General features: G+C 35.2%; 1 protein-coding gene across 2 annotated transcripts in view; it reads right to left on the bottom strand.

Moving 5' to 3' along the window:
* Positions 1–16942: 16942 nt before the first annotated feature.
* Positions 16943–24436, bottom strand: part of LOC149158288 (Rab3 GTPase-activating protein non-catalytic subunit) — a 179377-nt gene continuing 171883 nt past the window's right edge. Inside the window, exons 6-8 of one of the 2 annotated variants that reach the window (XM_089436180.1) lie at positions 20663–20811; positions 20416–20559; positions 16943–17884 (exon numbers count right to left, since the gene is read on the bottom strand). In XM_089436180.1, coding sequence (XP_089292306.1) covers positions 17693–17884; positions 20416–20559; positions 20663–20811 — 485 coding nt within the window. In that variant the 3' untranslated portion in view covers positions 16943–17692. Of the gene's footprint in view, positions 17885–20415; positions 20560–20662; positions 20812–24436 lie in introns of those variants that run through there. The other variant, XM_089436181.1, reaches the window with a different exon arrangement.

The following is a 24436-nucleotide window of genomic DNA, read 5'->3' as shown; positions in this document are numbered from 1 at the left end:
TTAGATTCCCTGCTTCATGACTTCCTTCTTTTCCCATGGCTAGAGATTTTTTATAAAGGCACACACCCTATCCTTCTTATGCATATCCCTAAGCTCAAAAATAAGACTTGAGAACTATTCAATATAGGTTTGAATCTTATCAGTATGCTTTAGCTCCCTTAGACTATCCCTTCCCACCCATTATTGATTCCCTGGTCCAAATTGTACATACAAAACATGTTTCAACTTTGTCCAAGTCTCAATTATTTCTATGATGTGACTTGTTGCTAAGCCATCAACTTTGGTTATACACCAAATTTTCACTGGTCCTATGAAATACATGGCATCTACATTGACTTTCTTCTCTTCTGAACAACCCTTCATCTATTCTAGCACTTGTTCCACGTCCCAATAGATGTTTTCCAACACCTTAGCACTTCTTGTCCCTTCATACATCTCTAGTTATTTCAGCTTCACCTTCATAGATAAACTTCCTGGAATCTTCCCTATGGCTTGCTTCAATACTATAATAGTATCAACTTGGTCTCCTGTGAGTGCCACAAGTAACTTCACCTGATCTTCCAACTCCTTCATACGATATTCTTGAACTTGGGGTTGTCTTTTTGCATAGTCAATGGTATAGGAACCTAACTCAAGGGCTCCCCTAATTTCTTGAAGAATATCTTTGGTACATGCGCATACTTCGAGGAAATTGGAGCTATGGTTAATAGAAAAATACCGAGATATATCCATCAGGTGAATATATGGCGTAATTACCTTATGGGGTTTTTTGATGGGGTTGCGTACCATAGTTCATGCAGACATGGGGCCTTCATTGTCATTAGATTGGGTGCATGTTTCCATTTCAATTGGTTTGGAGGAGTTTTTTCCAATTCTAAGGTAGAAATTATCACTTTATGGGGTGTTCTATTTTGTGCTAGATGGTTATCTATTGAGAAAATAGATTTTTTGGAGATTCAAAAGTGGTGATTGACTAGGTTCTAGTGAAGTCCACATTTTCACCTCCTTCACTTTCGTTTTGGATGAGGAGAATTAGGACAATGTTAGTCATCTTCAATGAGATTCACTTTTCTCATATTTACAGAGAGTTGAATTGAGTGGCAGATGCTCTACCAAAGGTTAGTCATTAATACAATCCTAGGGAGATCAACTGTGTCCTACAACAATCTTTTTTAGGAAGCTAGAAGTATTCCTTTCACTTAGTTATTCAAAGGCATTTTATTTTTTATTAGTATGAGAGGCGAACAGTTGTAATATTGTATTATGCTATTATGCTGCGTATGGAAAAAAAAATTAATATGTAAACAGTGTTTTATTTTAATACAAAATCTGTTGGTTTTTCTTCTTATTGAAACAATAAAAGAAACAGAATTCTGACATACTCACAAAAGTTATTTAAATATAAGTTTTTTGCCTATTCCTCTTACAATTGAAAACAAGTTTATCCTAGAGCTATGGCTTATTTTTTGTTCCTTTTTCTCTGAACTGTCTAGGTTAATTCTAACCATTCTATTTGATTCTATTAGTTTGATATTTATAATACTTTCCTTCACTTTATATATATATATATATATGAACAAAATCTTCTAATATGCTCCATATACGAAAAATACATCATTCACTAATTTATTGTATTTACTTCAAACTAGTTTCTATAATTAAATTCTCATTTAGGCATTCAAAGTGTCCAAGTGTCTACTCGTTACAAAATATTCCAGAATTCTTTGCACAATCAGCGATTTACATGTTCTACTTCAAATAATTACACTATAATATTTTCTTGTTTGATACCTATACACACATAATGCTTAAACTATTTTGAATACTTTCAGAATATGATTTATATTCTCTCCTTTTTGTTTGCATGTATACTTCAGAAAAATTTCAACTACACAATACTTACACTATAAAAGAATTTAACAAATAATAGCTAGTAAAAACACAATTCAATTAAGGCATTGACTTCTCAACCTGTTCTGGAAAATAATATTGGAGCTACCACGCTCCACCCAACCTTGACTCCTTCTCCTGAAAGGGTCCCCCCGAGCTTCAACGGGTTGCAAGTAAATGAATCCATTGTTCTTTCTTTCTGTCACTATACCTCTCACCTTAGTTCAGCACTACATGAGTCTCCTTCCAATATACGACAAAAAAATATCCCCTTTCAACTTCTTTTGGTAGTTAGTAACTACCTCCTCCTTATCCACCGAGGCGTAGGTAGTTACTTGGCTCATTACTGAGCCCCACTCTTTCCAGCATCCTGTCTTACTAGGAGATTTATTGATCAATAAATTTTCAAAATTTAATAATCTAACCCTCATATTAGATGCATAGGTCTTAGACCATCAAGGATAATTAAATTCAACCATTAACTTGCAGCCCATAATTTATCTTCAACCAATTGTAGCTTTAGAAATATTTTCCAGACTTTTTATTAACAACTTAACAAAACAAATTTATATAAGTTAAATATCAGTGACATAATACTTATAAACTAGTCCCAATTAAGTCTCAAACTCAGAACATCAAACACACTTGACATATACAATATTCACAAATAAACTCTATGTCAGGGGGCCATCACAGACAACCCAGGAGAGCTCTTTGCAAAAGAAAAATTGTAACAAGCCCCCTCAAAAGTAATTGAATATGCATTTGCAGTGTGACTACTAAAAAGTGAATGATAAACACCTAGCCAATGCAGCTGCCGACAGAATAGATAGAACTTGTGATTACAATTGACTCATTAATTTTTACTAAACACTCATATAATAACAATCGCAATTAGATTTTGATACATGTGTTAAAATGTGGGCATCTTCCAAATTCCACCAAGCCCAAAATAAAACATATATCACTCGTGTGTATTTGTATTTCAAATCAAACATGCAATGAAATCATACAATATTGTCTATCGATATAATTCCAAATGGAGTTGTCTTTAGTGCGACTTTTTAGACTTTCCAGTGCTAGAATCCAGAGGAAAAAATTGAGGTGAAACCTTGATTTGTATTATTTCCGCTGGTTTCTTTTTACTGTATATATGGATTCAACACCCTAAAAAAACCCTTAGGGCACTTCTATTGTGGATGTAGTAGCCATCAAACTTGTAATTTCAATAAATTCCTGCCAGATTTTAGAGAAATTGGACCGAAAAAATCGATCGGAAAAGCTTCCAAAAAGGCGTACTAAAGACAACTCAATTCCAAATCATACAAAAATCCTAGTTTAAATCCTCCACTAATGTGCCTGTGGGAAGAAATAAATCAAGAGACATGTCTTAAATAAGTTATCAATTCGATCATGTTGCATTGTTAATTACTCATGTCTACCAGCATATACCAACACAAAAATAACAAAACATGAAGCACTAAAAGAAACACCATTAACCATAATTGCATATAATAAAAATACATTGTCAACATGTGCATTATGCATTTTCAAATAAAAAGTGCTTAGATATACTTTTATGTTTTCACTAATTGTTATACAGGAAATAACCTCCTCATTAGCTCAAAGGAGAACAACTTGGACTGGAAGAAAACCTAAGTTAGAGTTCTATTTCCTAGCATAGCGCACCTCAGAAACATTAAATAAGCATGCTAACGCGATCCATGACCCAGTAGACCGCGTTACCCTAGGGATGAACGTTATGTTTTTCCTACAAGGTTGCATTACTAGACTTTCATAAGCTTCTAAAGGCTAAAACATGAGCTAACTACTGACACTGTGTCTTTCACTCAATGTTGACTCCAAAAATCTGGAAAGATTCGCCTCAAACTTGTCTTGGGAAATTACAAATCCTAACAAAATCAAACAAAAGAGGAAAGGGCAATAAAGCATAGGCAACATCTAGCCTTTGCCCAAAGGGAACTTGTGGAGAAATTGGCAAAAGTTGAGCCTCCCATCATCTATAAATTGGAAGCTAGGCCATAGTAAGGGGGATCAGAATTTGTGCATTGTTATGTTGTTGAGACGTTGTTGAGAGAGAGAGAGGAGCTAGGATCTAAGGGAAGATTTGTTACAACAATCATGGTTTTAATCATTCTTCTCGAAACTGATAATATAGATATGCTCTTTCTTTGTCGATCATGATATTAATACTTTAATTTTGTATATGTTAATTAAATGGCGAGACTAACGTTATTATTGGTGCAAGTTATCTTATATGATGTTATGTGTTGATATATTGAATTGTTGAAGTTACATACACTGGGAAGATCACTTGGTGTCCTTTCTATGTGCAGGGCTTGATCAAAGAGCTTGTCAAGGATCCTTTCTCTGTCACACTGGAAACTCCAGCAGATTTGTGCTAAGGACAAGTAGGTAATCCTTCATCGTCTCTTTGTCAATTCTTAGATTAACATTGCATGTTTTCATGTATCTTACTCGAATAGTTGCAAGTCTGATGCAAGCCTAAGCCAACAATACCCACATTATGCAAATAAAATTGCATGTCACTGGTCCCAGGGCTTAATCACCTGATCCATGGTGAAAATCTTCAGAAATTAAGGTTTAGTCTCTTAATTAAGTTTATGCAGAAACATTACTTTTGACCATCCAAGTCTGACCCTCAATTAACCTTTGAGTGGTACTTTACTCAACCTACAATAAACTTTGGTTATATTCAACTTAACCCATAAAACCTTTATCCGCTTTATTTCTATTATAATTATTATATAATAGAAATACTCCACAAAGCGTGTGTAAACCTTACCTTTCCACCAATCCACGGTCTTTGCATATTTCTCGACGCTCTACCTTTATCGCATTCATCCTCCATCGTTGATTTCGCTCCATCAGATCAACAGTTGTCGTCATATCACACCTTAAACCCATTCATCCACCGGAACTCAAATCACTTAACTCGCATTGATAAACTTCTTGGGTTCACTCAAGCCCAAGCCTTATCGGCTTCAATCTCCACCGCTAATATCACCCTTCAATCCGACGGTTGATGATACACCCGAGCATCGCACATCGCAAATCACATTTTCTTAAGGCCAAGGTTCATCCACTCATGAAATATTGCGATGCGAAACTAATCGGCGATCCCCCACCGTTGATCAAAGCACACTTGATCCAACGGTTAACAGCGATATCGGGTGAGGCACTTGCATGAGGATTACCACCCGATAAAGTGGTTTTCTCTCTCTTGCGGTGTACTACGTGTCAGTCGATAAATGGAATCGGGTGACTACCGCGAATTACCACTTACCACTTTTTCTCCACTTGATAAACAGCTTCCGCTTATAAAACTTCCTTCTTCCTTGACTATTGCATGAGCTGATTGGCGCATGATGACCGTTAAATATAAGAGGCCATCAAATCTACGGGTTGCGGGACTTCAACTAGCACACAAATTAAAATGGCCTTAACCCCCGCAGTTGACTGTGATATAAGAGTTGAATATGAGATCGACGGCTAGGATTGAGTGTGGGACTTCAGCCACGATCAAGAAAATCTATACTCTCCTACCCCCGCAGTTGCTAATCACAGTCAATCTAACAGATCTGTCGATCTGACGATCCAGATCTATTCCTCCGCCATTCTTCTTCTGCCATTAATATCCGTCGATCTAAACAATCCGATGGTTTTCGTGCATCATCACTCCATTTCTTTGTCCTTCTATTTACTTCATTTTTACCTGGTTTCGGTTTAATTCAGGGTTTAGGGTATTTAGTTGTCCTGCAACACAACTCCCTCTTGGACATAACTCTGCATACTTTAATTACTATCACTCTTGAATCTCGATTGTGATCTTTCGAATGGATTCAAGTGATCCATTACGATCCTTCATATCATTCTTCTTCTTTGTGTTCTGCTCGAACTCCACTTGCAACCTCTGATACACATAACTTACTCTAGTTCACACATAGATTATAACTAAATTACTCCATACACACACATAAACTCATAATCGAGTTATTTGTATTAATAAACAGGGATTTACACAAGAACTCTCTCCTTGGCTTGATCTTCTGTATCAATGCCTCTGTTTTCCTAATTGCCCATAGGCTTACATTCAAACTTCTAACTATCTAACTTGACTAACTTTTTCTCTGTCTTTTTGGCTTACATTTATACAAAAGGATTCTATAACCAATTCTTGGTTTAGATCCATAAATTTCTCAACAAAATCCTAAAATCTCATCTTTATCCCTAAGGATCCTCTTTAATCCACAAATCATGAAACCAACTCCTAATCTAAGATTTACAACTAATTTTCGAATCTCTCAACTATCTTAAATCTCTCATGTTCTCCAACATTTGAGAACATTTACAAATATGCCTCAGTATACTTATTTAATTCCTATTTTCATTAAAATCACTCCAAATCCTAAGTAATTACATAAATTTTAACACTTGGGAAACCAACTTCCTTAAAACACAAGACCCCCCTATGTCTACTAAAATACAATGATTCTTCTGAGCAAAATGCTCCTACATCAGACTTCCAAAGTAGAAAACATTCATGATCTCTTGATCATGTGTCTTCATATCTTGGTAGAAAACCTCCAGGGTCCCAAACTTTAGTTTCTAGTTGTTTGAATGCTCTGCACCTTTGATGTTGCTGTATGTCTGTTGTCTTCTGTTTCATCTTCCTCTCTTTGTCAATCAAGTTCGAGTTTTGATCGATCATCCTTCCTGCTGCTGTCAATCTTCCCCATATGGACTGTTTCATCGTCAACTTCCATAATTCTTCAATCTCCATCTCCAACACATCCTTGGATTGGTCCATACTCTGCCACTTACTTCTACCTCTTTCTCTTTGTTTCAGGTTGTTGTTGTTGTCCACTAACTCTTTAAACTATTTTTCTTCTCTTTGAATTTGTCGAATTCTTACTCTTACTCTTATTTTTTCTGCCTCTCTTTCATCCTTACCCTCTTTCATGATTATCTCTTTCTGCATTGAATCCTGGCTTACCAGCATTCTCTCCAACAATTGAACATCTTTGTTCCATGGATTAAACCCTTCCACAGAATCCTCTTCTACCATCTCTACTTCGTTGCTCATTTGTGCCAAATTTCCTCCAGCATTTACAACTAAACCTGCACTCACAAAACAATTATTAGAATCAAAAACATAAGGCCTCAGTGCCTCTTCTTCCTTTGGCAACACTTCAGTATGCTGCTCTGATTTCTCCTCTTCTATCAACACATCAGTATGCTGATTCAATCTCTTTAAAGAATTATCTAAAGAATCCTCTAATGTACTCTCAAGACTATCAGTTAGTCTCCCCTCCACATCATCTGCTCTAATGATGTCTTTCTGCTCTTTTCAACTATAGTGAACTCCTTCCTCTGCAATCACACTGTCATACTCTGAATTTCCCAAATACTCCAGCAACTTAATTTCTTTGTGACACTTCATATGTACTTCATCATTACTTATGATCCTTGTATTTATACACAAATTATCAGTTTGAAAATTACAAGGTTCAACAGTCTCAACTGTTGCTTCACATATCAATTCTTCAGACTAAATTTCATCTCCTTTCACAAGAAATTTTTCCTTTGTTGTCACAGCTTTAAACATCAATATATTACTAAATTCTTTCGACTGCAATAATTCATTGTTTTTCTCATTCAAGGGACATTCTCCATCATTCTTTACTTCAAAGTTTTTATCTTCTGAAAGATACTCTTCCATACTTTTGACAGCGTCAAAAGATTGCTCATCCTCTACAAAACATGTAATCACATCAAAATTATTAGATTCAACAATATAAGGTTTTACATTCTCCTGTTTATCTGCATTTGTCCAACAGTTCAGCAAATCATCAATAATTCCTTCTTTTTCACCCAAAACTTCACTCTGCTCTGGTTCACAAATGGAAACTTCCATTCCAACTCAACTTCTCTGAGTTTTTCCATCAGCCACTTTACTTGCTTCTGTTGTAGCCTTCTCTGTAACTTAGACCACTTCACTGGCTTTTTCTTTAATACCCAACCTAGTCTCTGGCTTTCCTCCAGTATCCTCCTTAATGCATCGAGTTGTTCTTTTATCTCTGCAATTTCCTTGTCAAGCTCCTCTTGACTCATTCTCTTGCCATTTGCTTTGTCATCCTCCTTCTTCACTTTTATTCTAGTGTGGTCTTCCTCATAACCTCTTCTATGACTATCAATAGTCATCTTCTTCTTCTCTATCTTCATGAGCTCCTTACTCACTTACTATGAGCTGCATTAAAGCCTCTGCAACAGCAAGTCCTCCCTGCTGCCACTTACCTCACCAAGCTTTCCTCTGTACTTGGTCTTTTGGCAAGCCCTTGGTTCTCTATTTCTAGAACCTCTTTTGAGCACTTCCCTCTACTCCTTTTAGGCTTCAAGTCATCTACACCTTCTAAGAACACAATTGTACTCTTGTATTTCAATCACAATGAAATACTTGGTTCTGACCACCTCTTATTTCACTTAGAAATTCTTATCAACTTCCTTCATTACTTAGCAATTCTACCCACATCCTCTGTGGAATTGTCTTTGTGAGCTACAACAATACCTCTGCAGTAACTATTCTCCTTCTTGCTGCATATGCCTCACTAAGCTTCTCTCCTCTGAGCTCGGTCTGTTAGCATTTCTCTGGTTCTTTCCTCTGGAACCAATTGAGCACTTCTTGCTCTAGGTTGTTGCAATCTTATCACCTTCTTATGTTGCTACCAGTTCATCAATATAAAGACCACAAACAAATTAAAAAAAAAAAAAAAACAAACAAACAAACAAACAAACATATCATCTCACCTTCAAGACCTCTGCATAATCTTGTTCTACCATTCACGTGCATTTTGAATGGATTGTCCTATGTTCCCTTGCATCTGCAAGTTCTGCTACACATTATCTATGCGTGCCTACTATTTTTCAAATTAAAATCTGATCTCTTCTTGCCTGCATACACATCTTAAAACATAACTCTGTTCTAAATTCTTTTCAAAGAAATTTTCACACAGAATTTCTTTGTGCTGCTCTGATACCAAATGATGCCAGCCTAAGCCGACAATACCCACATTATGCAAATAAAATTGCATGTCCCAAGCCTTAATCACCTGATCTATGGTGAAAATCTTCACAAATTAAGGTTTAGGCTCTTAATTAAGTTTATGCGGAAACGTTACTTTTGACCATCCAAGTCTGACCCTCAATTAACCTTTGAGTGGTACTTTACTCAACCTTCAATAAACTTTGGTTAATTCTATACCCCACGCATATTAACCAAACCCCACTCTTTAACTTTGGTTATATTCAACTTAACCCATAAAACCTTTATCCACTTTATTTATATTATAATTCTTATATAATAGAAATACTCCACAAAGCGTACGTAAACCTTACCTTTCCGCCAATCCATAGCCTTTACACATTTCCCAACGCTCTACCTTTATCGCATTCATCCTCCATCGTTCATTTCGCTCCATCAGATCAACGGTTGTCGCATTGTATCACAACTTAAACCCATTCATCCACCGGAACTCAAATCACTTAACTCGCTTTGATAAACTTCTCAGGTCCGCTCAGGCCGAAGTCTTATCGGCTTCAATCTCCATCGTTGATCTCACCCTTCAATCCGACGGTTGATGATACACCCAAGCATCGCACATTGCAAATCACATTTCCTTAAGGCCACGGTTCATCCACTCATGAAATATTGTGATGCGAAACTATTCGACGATCCCCCAATGTTGATCAAAGCACACTTGATCCAACGGTTAACAGCGATATCGAGTGAGGCACATGCACGAGGATTACCACCCAATAAAGTTGTTTTATCTCTCCTACGGCGTGTTACATGTCAATCGATAAATGGAATCAGGTGACTACCCCAAATTACCACTTACCACTTTCTCTCCACATGATAAACAGCTTCCGCTTATAAAACCGCCTTCTTCCTTGACTATTGCACGAGCTTATTGGCGCCCGACGACCGTTAGATATAAGAGGCCATCAAATCTATGGGTTTCGGGACTTCAACTAGCACATGGATTAAAATGGCCTTAACCCCCGCAGTTGAGTGTGATCTAAGAGTTGAATATGAGATCGACAGCTAGGATTGAGTGCGGGACTTCAGCCACGATCAAGAAAATTTGTACTCTCCTACACCCGTAGTTGTTAATCACTGTCGATCTAACAGATTTGTCGATCTAACGATCCAGATCTATTCCTACGCCATTCTTCTTCTGCCATTAATATATATCGATCTAAATGATTCGATGGTTTCTGTGCATCGTCACTCCATTTCTTTGTCCTTCTATTTACTTCGTTTTTACGTGGTTTCGATTTACTTCAGGGTTTAGGGTATTTAGTTGTCCTGCAACACAACTCCGTCTTGGACTTAACTCTGCATACTTTAATCACTGTCACTCCTGAATCTCGACTGTGATCCTTCAAATGGATTCAAGCGATCCATTACGATCCTTCATATCATTCTTCTTCTCTATGTTCTACTCAAACTCCACCTGCAACCTCTGATGCACAGAACCTACACTAGTTCACACACACATTATAACTAAATTACTCCATACACACACATAAACTCAGAATCGAGTTGTTTGTATTAATAAACAGGTATTTTCACAGGAACTCTCTCCTTGACCTGATCTTCTGTATCAGTGGCCTCTTTTTTCCTAACTGCCTATAGGCTTACAATCAAACCTCTAACTCACAACCTCTAACTATCTAACTTGACTAACTTTTTCTCTGTTTTTTTGGCTTGCATTTATACAAAAGAATTCTATAACCAATTCTTGGTTTAGATCCGTAAACTTCTCAACAAAATCCTAAAATCTCATCTTTATCCCCAAGGATCCTCTTTAATCCAAACATCATGAAACCAATTCCTAATCTAAGATTTATAAATGATTCTCAAATCTCTCAACTATCCCAAATCTCTCATGTTCTCCAACATTCGAGAACATTTACAAATATGCTTCAGTATACTTAATTAATTCTCATTCTCATTAAAATCACTCAAAAGCCTAAGTAATTACATTAATTTTAACACTTGGGAAACCAACTTTCTTAAAACACAAGACCCCCCTATGTCTACTAAAATATAATGATTTTTCTGCGCTGAATGCTCCTGCATCAAAGTTCCTTGATTTCGTCGACCTTAGGTTCTGAGAAACCTGAGAGGGTTCTTGTCCACCAACCATGCATTAACCCTTACAGCACTGACATTTAGCAACTTTAGGTTTTCCTCTCACACAAGTATCAGTCATCCATCCTTCCATAGGCTAGATGTTTTACCTCATAGGCCTTTGGAAAATTGTTAATGCCTCTTTTTCTTCTACCTCTACAGCCTCTTTGATTAATGACTACAAAGATTGGCTTGATTCAGCACCTTGCATAATGGACCAGGGCGTAATTGTTGAATCATCCCATCCAAAAGAGCTAATACATTGAAATCCCTATAAAGAGAATTTTCCAGTAATTGCCTAGAAGCTTCTACTTCATTAATAGTTACAAGGCAAACCTAATCTCCTTCAGCGTTCTTAACCACAACTTGAAATTGTTCATTTGATATAAGCTAAATTGAGTCACTCAAAAGGGATGGCATCCAAATCTTTGAATATATCCCCATTCTACTTTGATTTATGTGATAATTCTATTGGCTTTAAGGACTACATCATTCATTTCGTCCATGGCTTTCTCCCTTTCATTAAATAATAGAATTAATATAATATTGTCTACGTTGGTAAGAAATTCGAAGACATTAACAGCTTCTTCGTCAACTAAATTTAATAATTCATCTCAAATTTAGCTCTAAGGCCATGCATATTGATGTTTTGTACGTGTGTACACGAATTTTGGTCAACATATTAATGAAAAACCTCATTCTAGTGTTCAATAGCCATTCTAAACCCGCGAAATATATTGGTTACTATTAATGTTGACAATAAAGCCTTGAAAATCTTACATGTTTCTTGTGAGTGTTTTCTTGTGTAGGCACAACTGTGAGTTGCCTTCACTTTACATCTTTTACTATAACAACGTTCCTTCTAGATCCAATGCCCCAAACCTCTTTGATCAAGTGGCCCTGATGCACGTCGAGCTCCCATTACCACAGCGATTTAAAATAGAGTTGTAGTTCAATGACATCCAGCATCCAAGATCTGTTTGATCTGACTACCCAACAACATATCGCCCCCAACTAACACTAGCACTAAAACAAACTTACCTCCATAATGAAATCCAAAACACTTGGTTAATCACAATCAAAGACAATTTCAACCGTTATACCCCACCTCGGTTTGGGTCCACACTAATGTAACAATTATAATTCCATCAAAACCAACAACTCACAACGTTCCCCCCCCCCCCCACAATGAGATCAACAGGCAGATAGATCGAGGGGGACCACACTCCCAGTTCCAACACAGAGTTATGCTCCCTCAATCTAATGACAGACGCTTTAATAGCCAAGATCCACACCTCTTGTGAATTGTGAGGGGGGTATCCCCATGACATCACTAAGAGGAACAAGAGAATCTGCAATCACAATTCCACCCCCTCCCATAAACTTTTCCCTCTAACAAAGATTCCACTGTGAACTATCAACAATTTGATTTTATAAATTGCTGGCAATTAACTGAATGGATCCTCATATCCATAATACTTGCCCTTTTGGATTTTCTAGGCTATCCAATCTTAACACCTTTATTACATAACCTATCAATTTATGACCCCTGCAAGTTGAATCGAAATCGTCATGAATTAATGAAACAAACTCCAAGGTAAAAGATCCCCATCACTTGTCATTAAGATTCTTGTCATAGCCAAGGTTTCGGTCCTAGTAGGTTCCAAATCCCTTTTTCTCAAGAGATTTGATATAGCTTTCCACCCTAGTTTCAAAACCAAACATCAAGCCATCCTTAAGGTGGTTTTGGCATAGTTCCTTTGGAACTCGATATCAAATAAAATGATGTCGAGTCAACATACTCGTGGAGAACAACCCACCCATTAGGTCGCTCTGTGCAATTAATCACCTCCATATTTCACATCCAATTTAGACATTTGGCCATGCGTCAAACCTTTCAGGTAAGATGCATTCTATTGGAGTACGGACACCTCTCCCCCCACCTATGTATATGAACGTACCCCTAACACCTCATCCACCTCGCTTACATATACAAACTCATGCCCCGTCAGTCGTCAATATGTGTCGTGAAACCTCCGTTGTCGATCCTTGTCATTAGAGCATTAGCATAGACTACAATGTCCACTGCAAATCAATCATGACAATCACAATACCTATTGTTAGAGACTCTATAACAACTAACCATGTAATTCATTTTTTCCTATTTTAAAATTATTTTCCAATGTTTGACAAATTCCAAAATTAAATTGCCCTCCATAAAGGGAATTATGTCACATCAACATTCACTCAGCCAATTGAAAATTAGAAATAAAATTTTCAAAAATTAAAAATATATTTTCAAATTTACAAAAAAATGGAAACAATCAACATTTTCTGAAAACTTTGGTTAAAATTATAAAACTTCACAAACTAATACATGGTCAAAGGTCTTTGACCATGAGATGAAAGCGAGTTCATGGTAGAAACAGGGACTAATAATATATATATATATATATATATATATATATATATATATATATATGAAATCAAGAGATTAATTATTCCCATGGCACTATCAATTATATGTTTATACTTTTACAAAACTAGAAGCAATAACCAATATTGGGTTATCTATAATTCATTTTCCTTGCTCAAAATCCTATGATACTCCAATGTATCAACACCTATTGGTGTCAAACTCATACCATGAGTAAAACCTTTAAAACAAATTTAAAGAAATATCCCATCCATGGGAGAAAGCTTGAATTAGTTTTAATTGTAATTACAAATTTATAATTGAAAAAAAAAACACCAAAACAAAAACAAAATGGATAACCAACAACCTAAGTTCCTCGACACTAAGACACAAGGCCACATAACATGTGACACACATACACATTGGGCCACAAATCACTTAGATTACTTGGAATCTCATGTTACTCTATTGTATTAGCCCTTAGTGGCGTCAAACTACTGCTACCAATAAATCTTTCGAAAATACTAATTAAAAAAAAAACACGCATCCATGGGCGGAACCATGAATTAGTTTTATCTATAGTAATAACTCTTTAAAATAAAATAAAAATGGATCATGTTTTATCTATAGTAATAACTCTTTAAAATAAAATAAAAATGGATCATGTTTTATCTATAGTAATAACTCTTTAAAATAAAATAAAAATGGATCGATGATGATGATGTTGTTGTTATGCTACTATTTGATGTTGCTAAAATTAATGCTTTAATTGCATTGTAACAAAAACCTTGTTTAAAGTCCCTTCACACTAGGACATATGGACACTGACATAAGACAAAACTCTGCTTTAATTGCATTGTAACAAAAACCTTGTTTAAAGTCCCTTCACACTAGGACATATGGACACTGACATAAGACAAAACTCAACTGGTTGATGCCATATTGCTAGGCATTTAGTTAAATCCATGCCAGCAAGTGCCCGATTTAAATTCCACAAGTTAGTTATAATAGTGATTTAAATCCCACAAATTAGCCATAATAATTTACACTACCAAATACACTAAAATGCCATTTACAAATGTAGAGAAACATTTATTGAAATTGCACAAAAAGTTTTTCTTGCAAACATATAAATATTACCCGGGGTAAAAGATATAATGAAAAACATAAATTTGTTTGACATTTCAATAATAAAACTACAATGCATGCAACACACAAGAATACACCACATATCGTACATGTAGAACCATGAGTGTAGTTTTCTTATTCAACATCATCAAAACATATTACGTAGATAAGATGATAGATGAGAATGCCAACGAAAATCATAAAACAGGGTAAAAGATCCTCATAGCTCATTTCATGGTCGAAGGTCATCATAGCTAACACTACCATTGTGTAGTGCACCCGTCCTCCTCCAACATGTTCAGTCCAAGTGTCCATATGCTAATATACTAGATAAGAGGATCACCAGCATCAAAAATGTTGAACTCCATGTCAGCGCAGTCCGAATATTGATACTTTAAAAGTGACTGACCAATGTCAACAGGCAAGGCATGAGCGATTGGCCAACATCATGAAACGTGTAACCGAGTATTGGACACATGAAACATGTCTTATTGTTTCATGACAAAAGTGTCTAAATATCCGTCACAAGAACACATGGCACATGCTCTAAAAGGAAAATCTCTGACTTGGGCAATAACGGAATATAGGCTTGTGATTACTCATGAATTTACTAGCTTCTTCACAACAATTCCTTAATCGTGAGAAAAAGTGATGACACGAGCCATGTAAGAAAGTGATTAATACGATAAAAAGATTAATATTGTTAGAAGGTTTGATGTTAAGAGAAGCAAAGACGGCACAAACATTTTATAGCTATGTTGCACGGGGATCCGTCCTCTCAAAAATACTCACGTACCCTGCGTCCCCGCATTGTGGTGATTTTTGCACTTTCAAGAAACATTCCTATTCCTACATTGTTGGGGAACTGGGGATTTGCTAGCTGTTTCTAAGATGTTCTGAACAGATTTTTAAGGTTTTCTAAGCAGATTTCAGGCATGTTTTGGGAAGATTTTAGGGATAATCCAAATACAAAGCTTCAGTTCTGACAATCATGGACATTGATGATTGGACAATAATCATTTGTCCCATTCATTTTTTTTGGAATGCATTGAATCTAAATTTTTTGTACAAGTTGCAACTCAAAAGATGGGTTTTGTATGATGTATTTCATTTTGGATTTCTAATGATTTAGATATTGGATTTTCAACAGTAAAATTACAAAAACCACCCTCTATGTCAATAAAACAGAAAATACAACGTTTTAAAAGGATGATCCTTGTGGTTATTTTTCTTGTTCTTTTTTAGGATCATCTCAGCTTTTACATATTATATGTGGGTTTCGAGCACTCATTCAAGTTAAATACTTCCATCATCCCAACCCCAAACATTGTGAAAACAATCAAACAGTTGTGAATTGGATTGAGTACTAAATATTTAAATTAATTCCTACGCAATCCTCTTCTTAATCTAAAATATGAATTTAACATCATTAGAAAGCCAAATTATTTTATATTGGTTTTCAAGTTAAATACTCAAAAGATGGGTTTTGTATGATGTATTTCATTTTGGATTTCTAATGATTTAGATATTGGATTTTCAACAGTAAAATTACAAAAACCACCCTCTATGTCAATAAAACAGAAAATACAACGTTTTAAAAGGATGATCCTTGTGGTTATTTTTCTTGTTCTTTTTTAGGATCATCTCAGCTTTTACATATTATATGTGGGTTTCGAGCACTCATTCAAGTTAAATACTTCCATCATCCCAACCCCAAACATTGTGAAAACAATCAAACAGTGGTGAATTGGATTGAGTACTAAATATTTAAATTAATTCCTACGCAATCCTCTTCTTAATCTAAAATATGAATTTAACATCATTAGAAAGCCAAATTATTTTATATTGGTTTTCAACACAACTATAAAAGTTTTCAAAACTTATTGAAAAGAGAATGTCTTTTGTGTTTAAAGTAATCATCATTAACAAGAAATATGATGAAAAAAAACTAATATAAACACAGTTCTGCTAGATAGATTGTTCATGGACCTTATTACAAATTTAAAATAGTTACACGTAAGTTTCATAAAGCTAAAACTCATATCTAGTGGCCAATAATAAAATGTCACTCAACTTCTTTTCAAATGGTTTGAAATTTTAATTAAAGAATGTAAAACTTATCCATAATACGAACTTGAAACAACCACAAATGTTAATATTGAGTTCTGCGAATTCTGCATATATACATATATAGCCCTCCCAACCCCTCATCCCCTGTGAAAATTTGGGGGTGCACTCTAGCGGTTTCGGGTACTCGTCCCCGTCCGCAATAACACTGCATGACGTGAGAGAGCCCTCATTAATTAAAATTTCTCATAATTCAAAGTCAACATGAACGTACGCTGATGGCACAAAAACCAACAAAGTTATCGTTATCTCTTAATGGTCTTGTAAGTCAATATAGATCTCTGGTTGAATTCTTAGAAACCTTCATTCGTCCCAGACATCCTCCTCGTGTACTAATCAATGATAGTTCACTCAACTGCGCTTTGTACTACATGCCAGCATCAACAATTCAAATTGAGACTCGAGAGTGCAAATAATCATCCTCTGTTGCATGCATGCTTGAGAATGCAAATAATCTTCCATATTGCATGAATGCTTCAGAGTGCAAACAGATGAGGAAAAAGCATTGTCTTTAAGATGTGGTAAATATCTGTCAACAGCTATTGGAAAATATATTGAAAGTCGTAATGAAGAGAGAAAATGGACACGTGCAGGCTAGAAAGTTCTTAACAATGATCTCCAACAGGACTACTAAATCCTCATTCGCAGATCCTCTCACGGCGGTACATTCCAATAGCGTATCATTGACTTTCACCAGAGATTTCAGATAGTCAAATCAATAATATTATAATACATAACCAGCTGTTTTGAAGCTAACCTTAAATAGCAGAATGGAGAATGATAACAAATATATGACACTACATGATTGGTGACATGGGTATTGAGTTTATCTCATATCTGGAAATTTTGATAAAAATTGCTAAAAATAAAACTTTTGAAAACAGAAAACATTTTCAAGGCGGCGGTATAATAGGGTTCAAGATTGCTATCTGCCCAGAATCTCCATTCAAAAGATAAACTTGTGCAGGATCATAATCATATGTGTCGGACAATAGGGATGTGAACTTGCAAGATGGCTGCAGTAACTGGCATCCTTTCGCACATTTTTGAGCCATAATACATTTACCTGTGCGCATTTTCCAGACCTGCAGATAATATCAACAAGAAGAGCTTAAGCTAGGTAGAGATAAGTTATAGATATTCCACCCGAAAATTCAAACCAGATCTGAAAGGAGCTACTGAATTGATAAATTTGCAACAATTTTTAAGTTACAAGAATAAGATCTGACATCTAGCTAGTAAGGACCAGAGGAATTTTTCTTCAACAAAATAAAAGGAGAGGTAATAGAAGGAAAAAGTTCCATGGTTTATCTTCTTAATAACAACCCACGTATAGGTGCTGTTCAGAATCAAACGAGACAAGGGGAAGATCGATTTCCGGAGTTGAACATAAATATACGTTTCAACATTTTGATTAAGTAAACATTGTTTAAACCTTACATTTCTAAAAACTTTCAAGTTCTAGAGACGTAGAGAGGTCTTGGATAACTGTAGATTGCTCAGAGGAAACGTTAATTGACCATTAAAAAGTTGTGGACAAATATAACCTTTAGAAGATTCTCTTTCAGAGTATTAACTGAAAAATTCATATAGGCAAATGAAGATTCTCTTTCAGATTATTAACTGAAAAATTCATATAGACAAATGACTAACTTATATTTAGTGATGATTATGGACTCAACTTGCCAAAGATCATAAAAACAGCTATTCATCTCTTCTGTCAAAGAATTTCCTCGCCTAATTTCTGTTCCATCTCTATCACATATAAATTACATTTGACTTGAAGGTTTAAAAGTTATGTTCAAGAAGCAGTGATCCTGAGAACTATCCACCTCTCAGATGATGTCTACTATATTAAGTTGATTAAATCAGTCCCTTAAGGTGGAAACTTGAAAGATTGGTATATGTTCAATCATCAGCTATGAGAATCAAAGAAACATGAAAGTAAGCCTTCGAGACACTGAACTGTAGAGGATGGGGTAGATGAAATGCCATATAAAGTCATAGAAGAGAATGATTTGTATAGAAGACATTACTGTCAAGGTTATAGATGTGGAGCAAGCCTGCGGCAAAGAAGAAGATGATGTAAGCAGATGGAAATGAGGAAGACAAAATCACCAATGCTCACTATGATGAGTCACCTAAGTTTGTTAAGTGTTATTAAATTAGTAGCTAGTGATGTGTTTGAATTGTAAAGCTTTGTATCTTGTACAACAGAGAAAAAAACTCCCAACACTTATGGCCATAAGTATTCATATAACCAAACTTCAATTTCAATGTTAGCTGTGGTGCAAACCTGTGGCAAAGAAGAACATGAAAGCAAAGAAAAATAAGACAAAAATTCCAATGCTCACCATAAGTCACCTTATGTTTGTTCAGTGTTACTGGATTAGTAGCCAGTGATGTATTTGAATTGTAATGCATTGTATTCTGTACACTAAGGAACGAAACTCCGAACACTTGTGGCTGTCATTATTCATACGTTTGAATTTCAATTTCAATGTTAGACAATCAAATTTAAACATTTCCTTGAAAATGAATTGGATTTACACGTCATGAATAATAAATGTTAGAATTTCAATTTCAATGTTAGACAATCAAATTTAAACATTTCCTTGAAATGAATTGGATTTACACATCATGAATAATAGATGTTAGAATTTCAATTTCAATGTTAGGCGATCAAATTTAAACATTTCCTTGAAAATGAATTGGATTTACACATCATGAATAATAAATGTTAGAAGATAAGCAACAAAGTTTGATCATTGGATAGCGTTACTTAATGATTGGCAGAAGGTGACTGTATGATTTAGAATCATGTACTTTGTTCTTTGGATGTTTCTAAACATTGAACAAGTGCTAGGAATAATGGCTTAGATTACAAGCTAATTCACTAGATATGGTTAATGGGCTACCTCAATTACTATTTTTCAAGAACAACAAACATTTTCTAAATCTAAAAATCGTAGAATCACGGAATTTCACTGTTCGAAATTCAGGACCACATAACCTATAGTCCATTTACTAGAGCATTACACTCACATTGGACATACTCAAAAAATTTAGACCCTTCACATAAGCGCTACAGACACATCCCTCTGAAGATAATTTATGCAACTGGAAATATTTACATAAAGTACTCAGAAAATGTGCCACATAGCCTAATGAGTTCAACAAATACTGGGAAATGTTTTACATTGATTGACTAGGTTTACCAGATATTGCTTTGGGATACTGTCTTATATTCAAGGGTGGGTTCGTCGGCATCATCAGACATGTTTACCAAGACGGTGGTCTTCCTTCACAAGTTTAATGTTTTGGTCCTAATTCCAACTTTTTAATCAGTTTAGGTTTCAAATGTAAGTGACACTGAAGTTATAGTTTGGCAAAAGAATTTTAATGTATCAAAAACTTTATGAATGTAGTATATCTAGAAGGTGTTTAATTATCAAATAGTCACAAAGACGAAGCATCTCCAAATTGCTTAAAAACAGCTTGCTTTTTTATCATTAATATGCTTTATACTCTTCCAAACAAGACAAAAAGATCAAGTTGCCCTTGAAAACCCCCGGATAACAGGTATTCTTCACGAAAGTGATACAGAGTGGCCTACCTCAACCACACCCTTTCGAGGAGCATGGATTGCCAAACACAAGCAAAAATCATGCTTTGACTTGCCATAGCCAATACCATCAACAGAAGGCATCTCTCCATTAAGAGGTACCTCCAGAAAAAAGCAGGATGCATCACGATAACCCTGAAAAACATAATTTTTTTTCTAATGTATTTAGCTGCAAAACATAAACATGACATAGAATAAATACATTGGCTTCTCTTGACTAGCACACCCGGTAACTAACCTTCCACAATTTTATAACAACAAGGGCTTGTGTATCTATCAGGAGAATACGGCCAAGTGAATCTGTCACAGCAGCCAAACAACCACCGGGAGAAAGTGAAAGTCTCTCCCCTTTCCTCTGATCGTCTTTTAAACATGTCAGAAGGGATGCTGCACGTGATGACATACCAATTCATTTCGAAATTAAATCAGCTCTACTCAACAATGATATTAGTAAAACCATGTATACAAGATCACGAAACAATGCACAATAAACAAAATGTAATAATTATTATGAAAAGAAGCATTGTCTATAACAAGAAACCTAACTCTATTGGTTATAAACAGTAATTCTCTCATATGATTTGAAGTGTTCTCTTAATGGCTATTTCAAAGCATCATAATGTTGGGAATATAAGACAGTAAGATCATTCAATTTAACCTAATCCACAGTACCATGTACATGCATATAACCAGAAAAATTAAAAACCATGGGAAACTGCCTAAGTGTGTCTCCTATCCACTTGCTATACGAGGCAGTTTATACTCTTTTATCTCCTGTATAAATCACAAGTTTCATCAATGTTTAATCCAAAAACAGCAATGAGAGAAGCAGATGTGACTTTTGGAAGCCTATTTTGTGCAATTGGCATTTTCATTAGGACCTCCAAATTATCTAGTGTCATGGAAGCTGTTTGAGCAACGATGTTGCTCTAGTGACAAAGGTACCTCAATATGAGATTAACTTGTAAATAAAGAAATAAGGCATATGCATCCAACTTTTGCACATCAAGATAAATAGAAAAGGACATGCATGTATGTATTGTATTTGTTATGTGGATTAATGCACCAAAAAATCCTTGTATTAGCACTGGTGATAAGCCATGTTGAGGTTACGATTTGAAAATCACTGATACAAGTCTACTCATCTATGAAAAAACTTGGCTAGCATTTTCAGACCCCCCACAATTGGGTTTTAAGCAAAGGGATTGGTCAAAGTCATTACATATAATGTGAGATGAAAAAAGGTCATTTACTTAATATGAGATGAACAACTTGGTTTATAAATTGAATATCAACTGAATATCCAAATTGGATAGGATTACATAAAAAAATCCATACAGATTGAAAATAAATTATAATATATGGAATATGAAAATATGAGAGATAATGATTACAATGATGAGAGGACTTAACATTTATAAGCTTCAAAGTGACCTTACACAATGTCTTTATGTAATGCACCCTTTAATTGTATTAATATTCTAAGTTCTATAGTTTAGTCATGTATCTATGGATAATGTATATTTTTATATACATAACATTGCCTTCCTCTTTAAAAATGCTTCATCCTCAAAGCATATTTATGGAATATATTTCTTTATTGTTCTAGGTTATATTGCCTTCTCATGACTGTCTGTTCTTAAAACTAGGGTTGATGATATAAAGGTGTATGATATTCTAAGCATTGAATAGAAGTGTCAAATTGTGAACACATCTAACCACCCTAATATCATCTTTTGTGGGACTGTATTTATAGGATTCCTAGAAATAACCTGTTGTATTGCTATTCTCAAGATGCCTTTTACTTTGACACCAAACTGTACTGGAATAAATATCTTTGAAATATAGTTTGAATATTGTCTTTGTTTTGAACAATGTTGATATACTGATTGGACGAGTATCGAATTTTATGATTGGGGTGCCAATAAGGTGTCTTTGTAACATGATCCTTACCATATTTGTAGTTATTTCTTGTTTCACTTTTGGTAGTATGTCTTCTTTGCACACTATGCCATTTTGTTGATCAATATAAGCTAATTGGTAGAGATAATTCTAATTTCCATTGTTTATATTTCAACATCTAAAGATATCCCCACTTCAATTTGATTTGCACCTTTAAAATTTTTGACATCAATTGGATCCGTATTGGCTTCCTCCTCCATTGTTTGCATGTTTAAATGTAACGACTTCTCTATTTCAATAGGGTTAATCATTGTTTCTTTATAAATCAATGATTCATTGTGCTATTAAGTTGCTTCAGCATTTCTTGTTGCAATTTTTTTTTTCATTTTTAACTTTTCATCTATGAAATTGAGCTTTGAATATAATTCTTAAGACAAGAAATCTCTTCCCCTTTATCAACGACAACCTTGTCAAATTCTTTTTGGATTTTTTGTATTTATTTCTCATTTTCCTGAAGGATCTCCGATCACCTTTGAGATATCTTTAAGGTCTTCTGATGAGCATGACCCTGAATTTGATTTTATTGTAATGTCCTGCAACGTTATCTTTTTCTTAGAGGAGAATGTCAAAAACTTAGAGAGAGATTCTTCAGCGAAAATCACATGGAAAATCATTTGTCGACGTGTTTCGAACCAACAAGTGTGGTTCATCATCAGGACAAGTTGAAGAAACAGATCCAGCTAAGCAAGTTAAATAGGCAGAGCAGAGACTCCTGACCAACGGCTAGTTTGACTCAAGGATCATTTTCAAAAATTGACCCCGATCCTTGAGTCAAACTAGCCGTTGGTCAGGAGTCTCTGCTCTGCCTATTTAACTTGCTTAGTTGGATCTGTTTCTACAACTTGTCCTGATGATGAACCACACTTGTTGGTTCGAAACGCGTCGACAAATGATTTTCCATGTGATTTTCGCCGAAGAATCTCTCTCTAAATTGATATGGATCACAGAAGCCTGAACTCTATTAATGTCAAAAACTTCTGTGTGTTTAAGATGAAAGTCCCCAGATTTGGTATCAAAGCCAAAACTTTGGCCAATTTGTTGATTAAAGACCTTAAGCTATCACAGTGTTCCATCCATCATAGTGCGTTAATGGTGGAAATCTAGGTTGCATGAAACGGGGAAACGAGTACGAGTTTCCGAAACGGGAAGCGATACGAAACGCGACCTCCCCAAATTTTGGAAACAGGGAAACGCGAATATATATATATATATATATATATATATATAGGACATTTAAGAAATATGTGCAATCATAAAGCATATATGATACATTCTAATTTATTACATTATGATAAAATTGTCAATTGTCAATGCATAAACTATAAGTCTATAAATTTACATCACATTTACTCATGAATGATCACATAATGAAAATAGAAATATCCAAAATCAGCCACGAGAAATTTCTAATTTCTTGTCTCGTGCATTATTGGGAGTCTCCTCCTACATAGTCGAACGACCTTAGTGCTCTTGATTAAATACAAGTTTCATACCCTAGTACCCTACATGCTCTTGATTATTGGGAGTCTACCCTGCATAGAGGGCTTGGTTCTCTTGATTAAATACAAGTTCCATACCCTAGTACATGATAAAATCCAATGGAAACATTGCAATCCCCCCAATCCTGAAATCCTGAAAAACAAATAAGTCTGTTGGATTTTGAGTGAGATCTAAAATTCTACTTTCTCCATATGAAATCCAATGAGGGTGAAACCACTCTCAAACATCCTGAGTCATTTCATGGTAATGTTAAAAATTTAAGTAAAAGGATATTACTACACTCATGAAGACAATTATCCATAGATACATGCCTAAACTCATGAAAAGCTACTACACTCATGAAGACAGTGATGGCCTATCAAATAGTGACGAAGATGAATGAGGTAATGATTATAAACTTTTAATGGCCTTCGAAGATGATGATTACATGGACGCTATAGATGTAGATGGTTTTTATGAAGATATTTCTCGACTCAAAATATGTTTAGAAGAAAAAGATATGATCATTGATACTCTGCAATTCCAACTTGATGAAAAAGAAAAATCTCTT

This window comes from Pinus tabuliformis, chromosome 5_2, assembly GCF_031772625.1.
Source record: "Pinus tabuliformis cultivar Carrire ecotype Pingquan chromosome 5_2, CPIR1, whole genome shotgun sequence".
Classification (NCBI taxonomy): domain Eukaryota; kingdom Viridiplantae; phylum Streptophyta; class Pinopsida; order Pinales; family Pinaceae; genus Pinus; species Pinus tabuliformis.
This window is presented reverse-complemented; position numbering and strand designations above follow the sequence as displayed.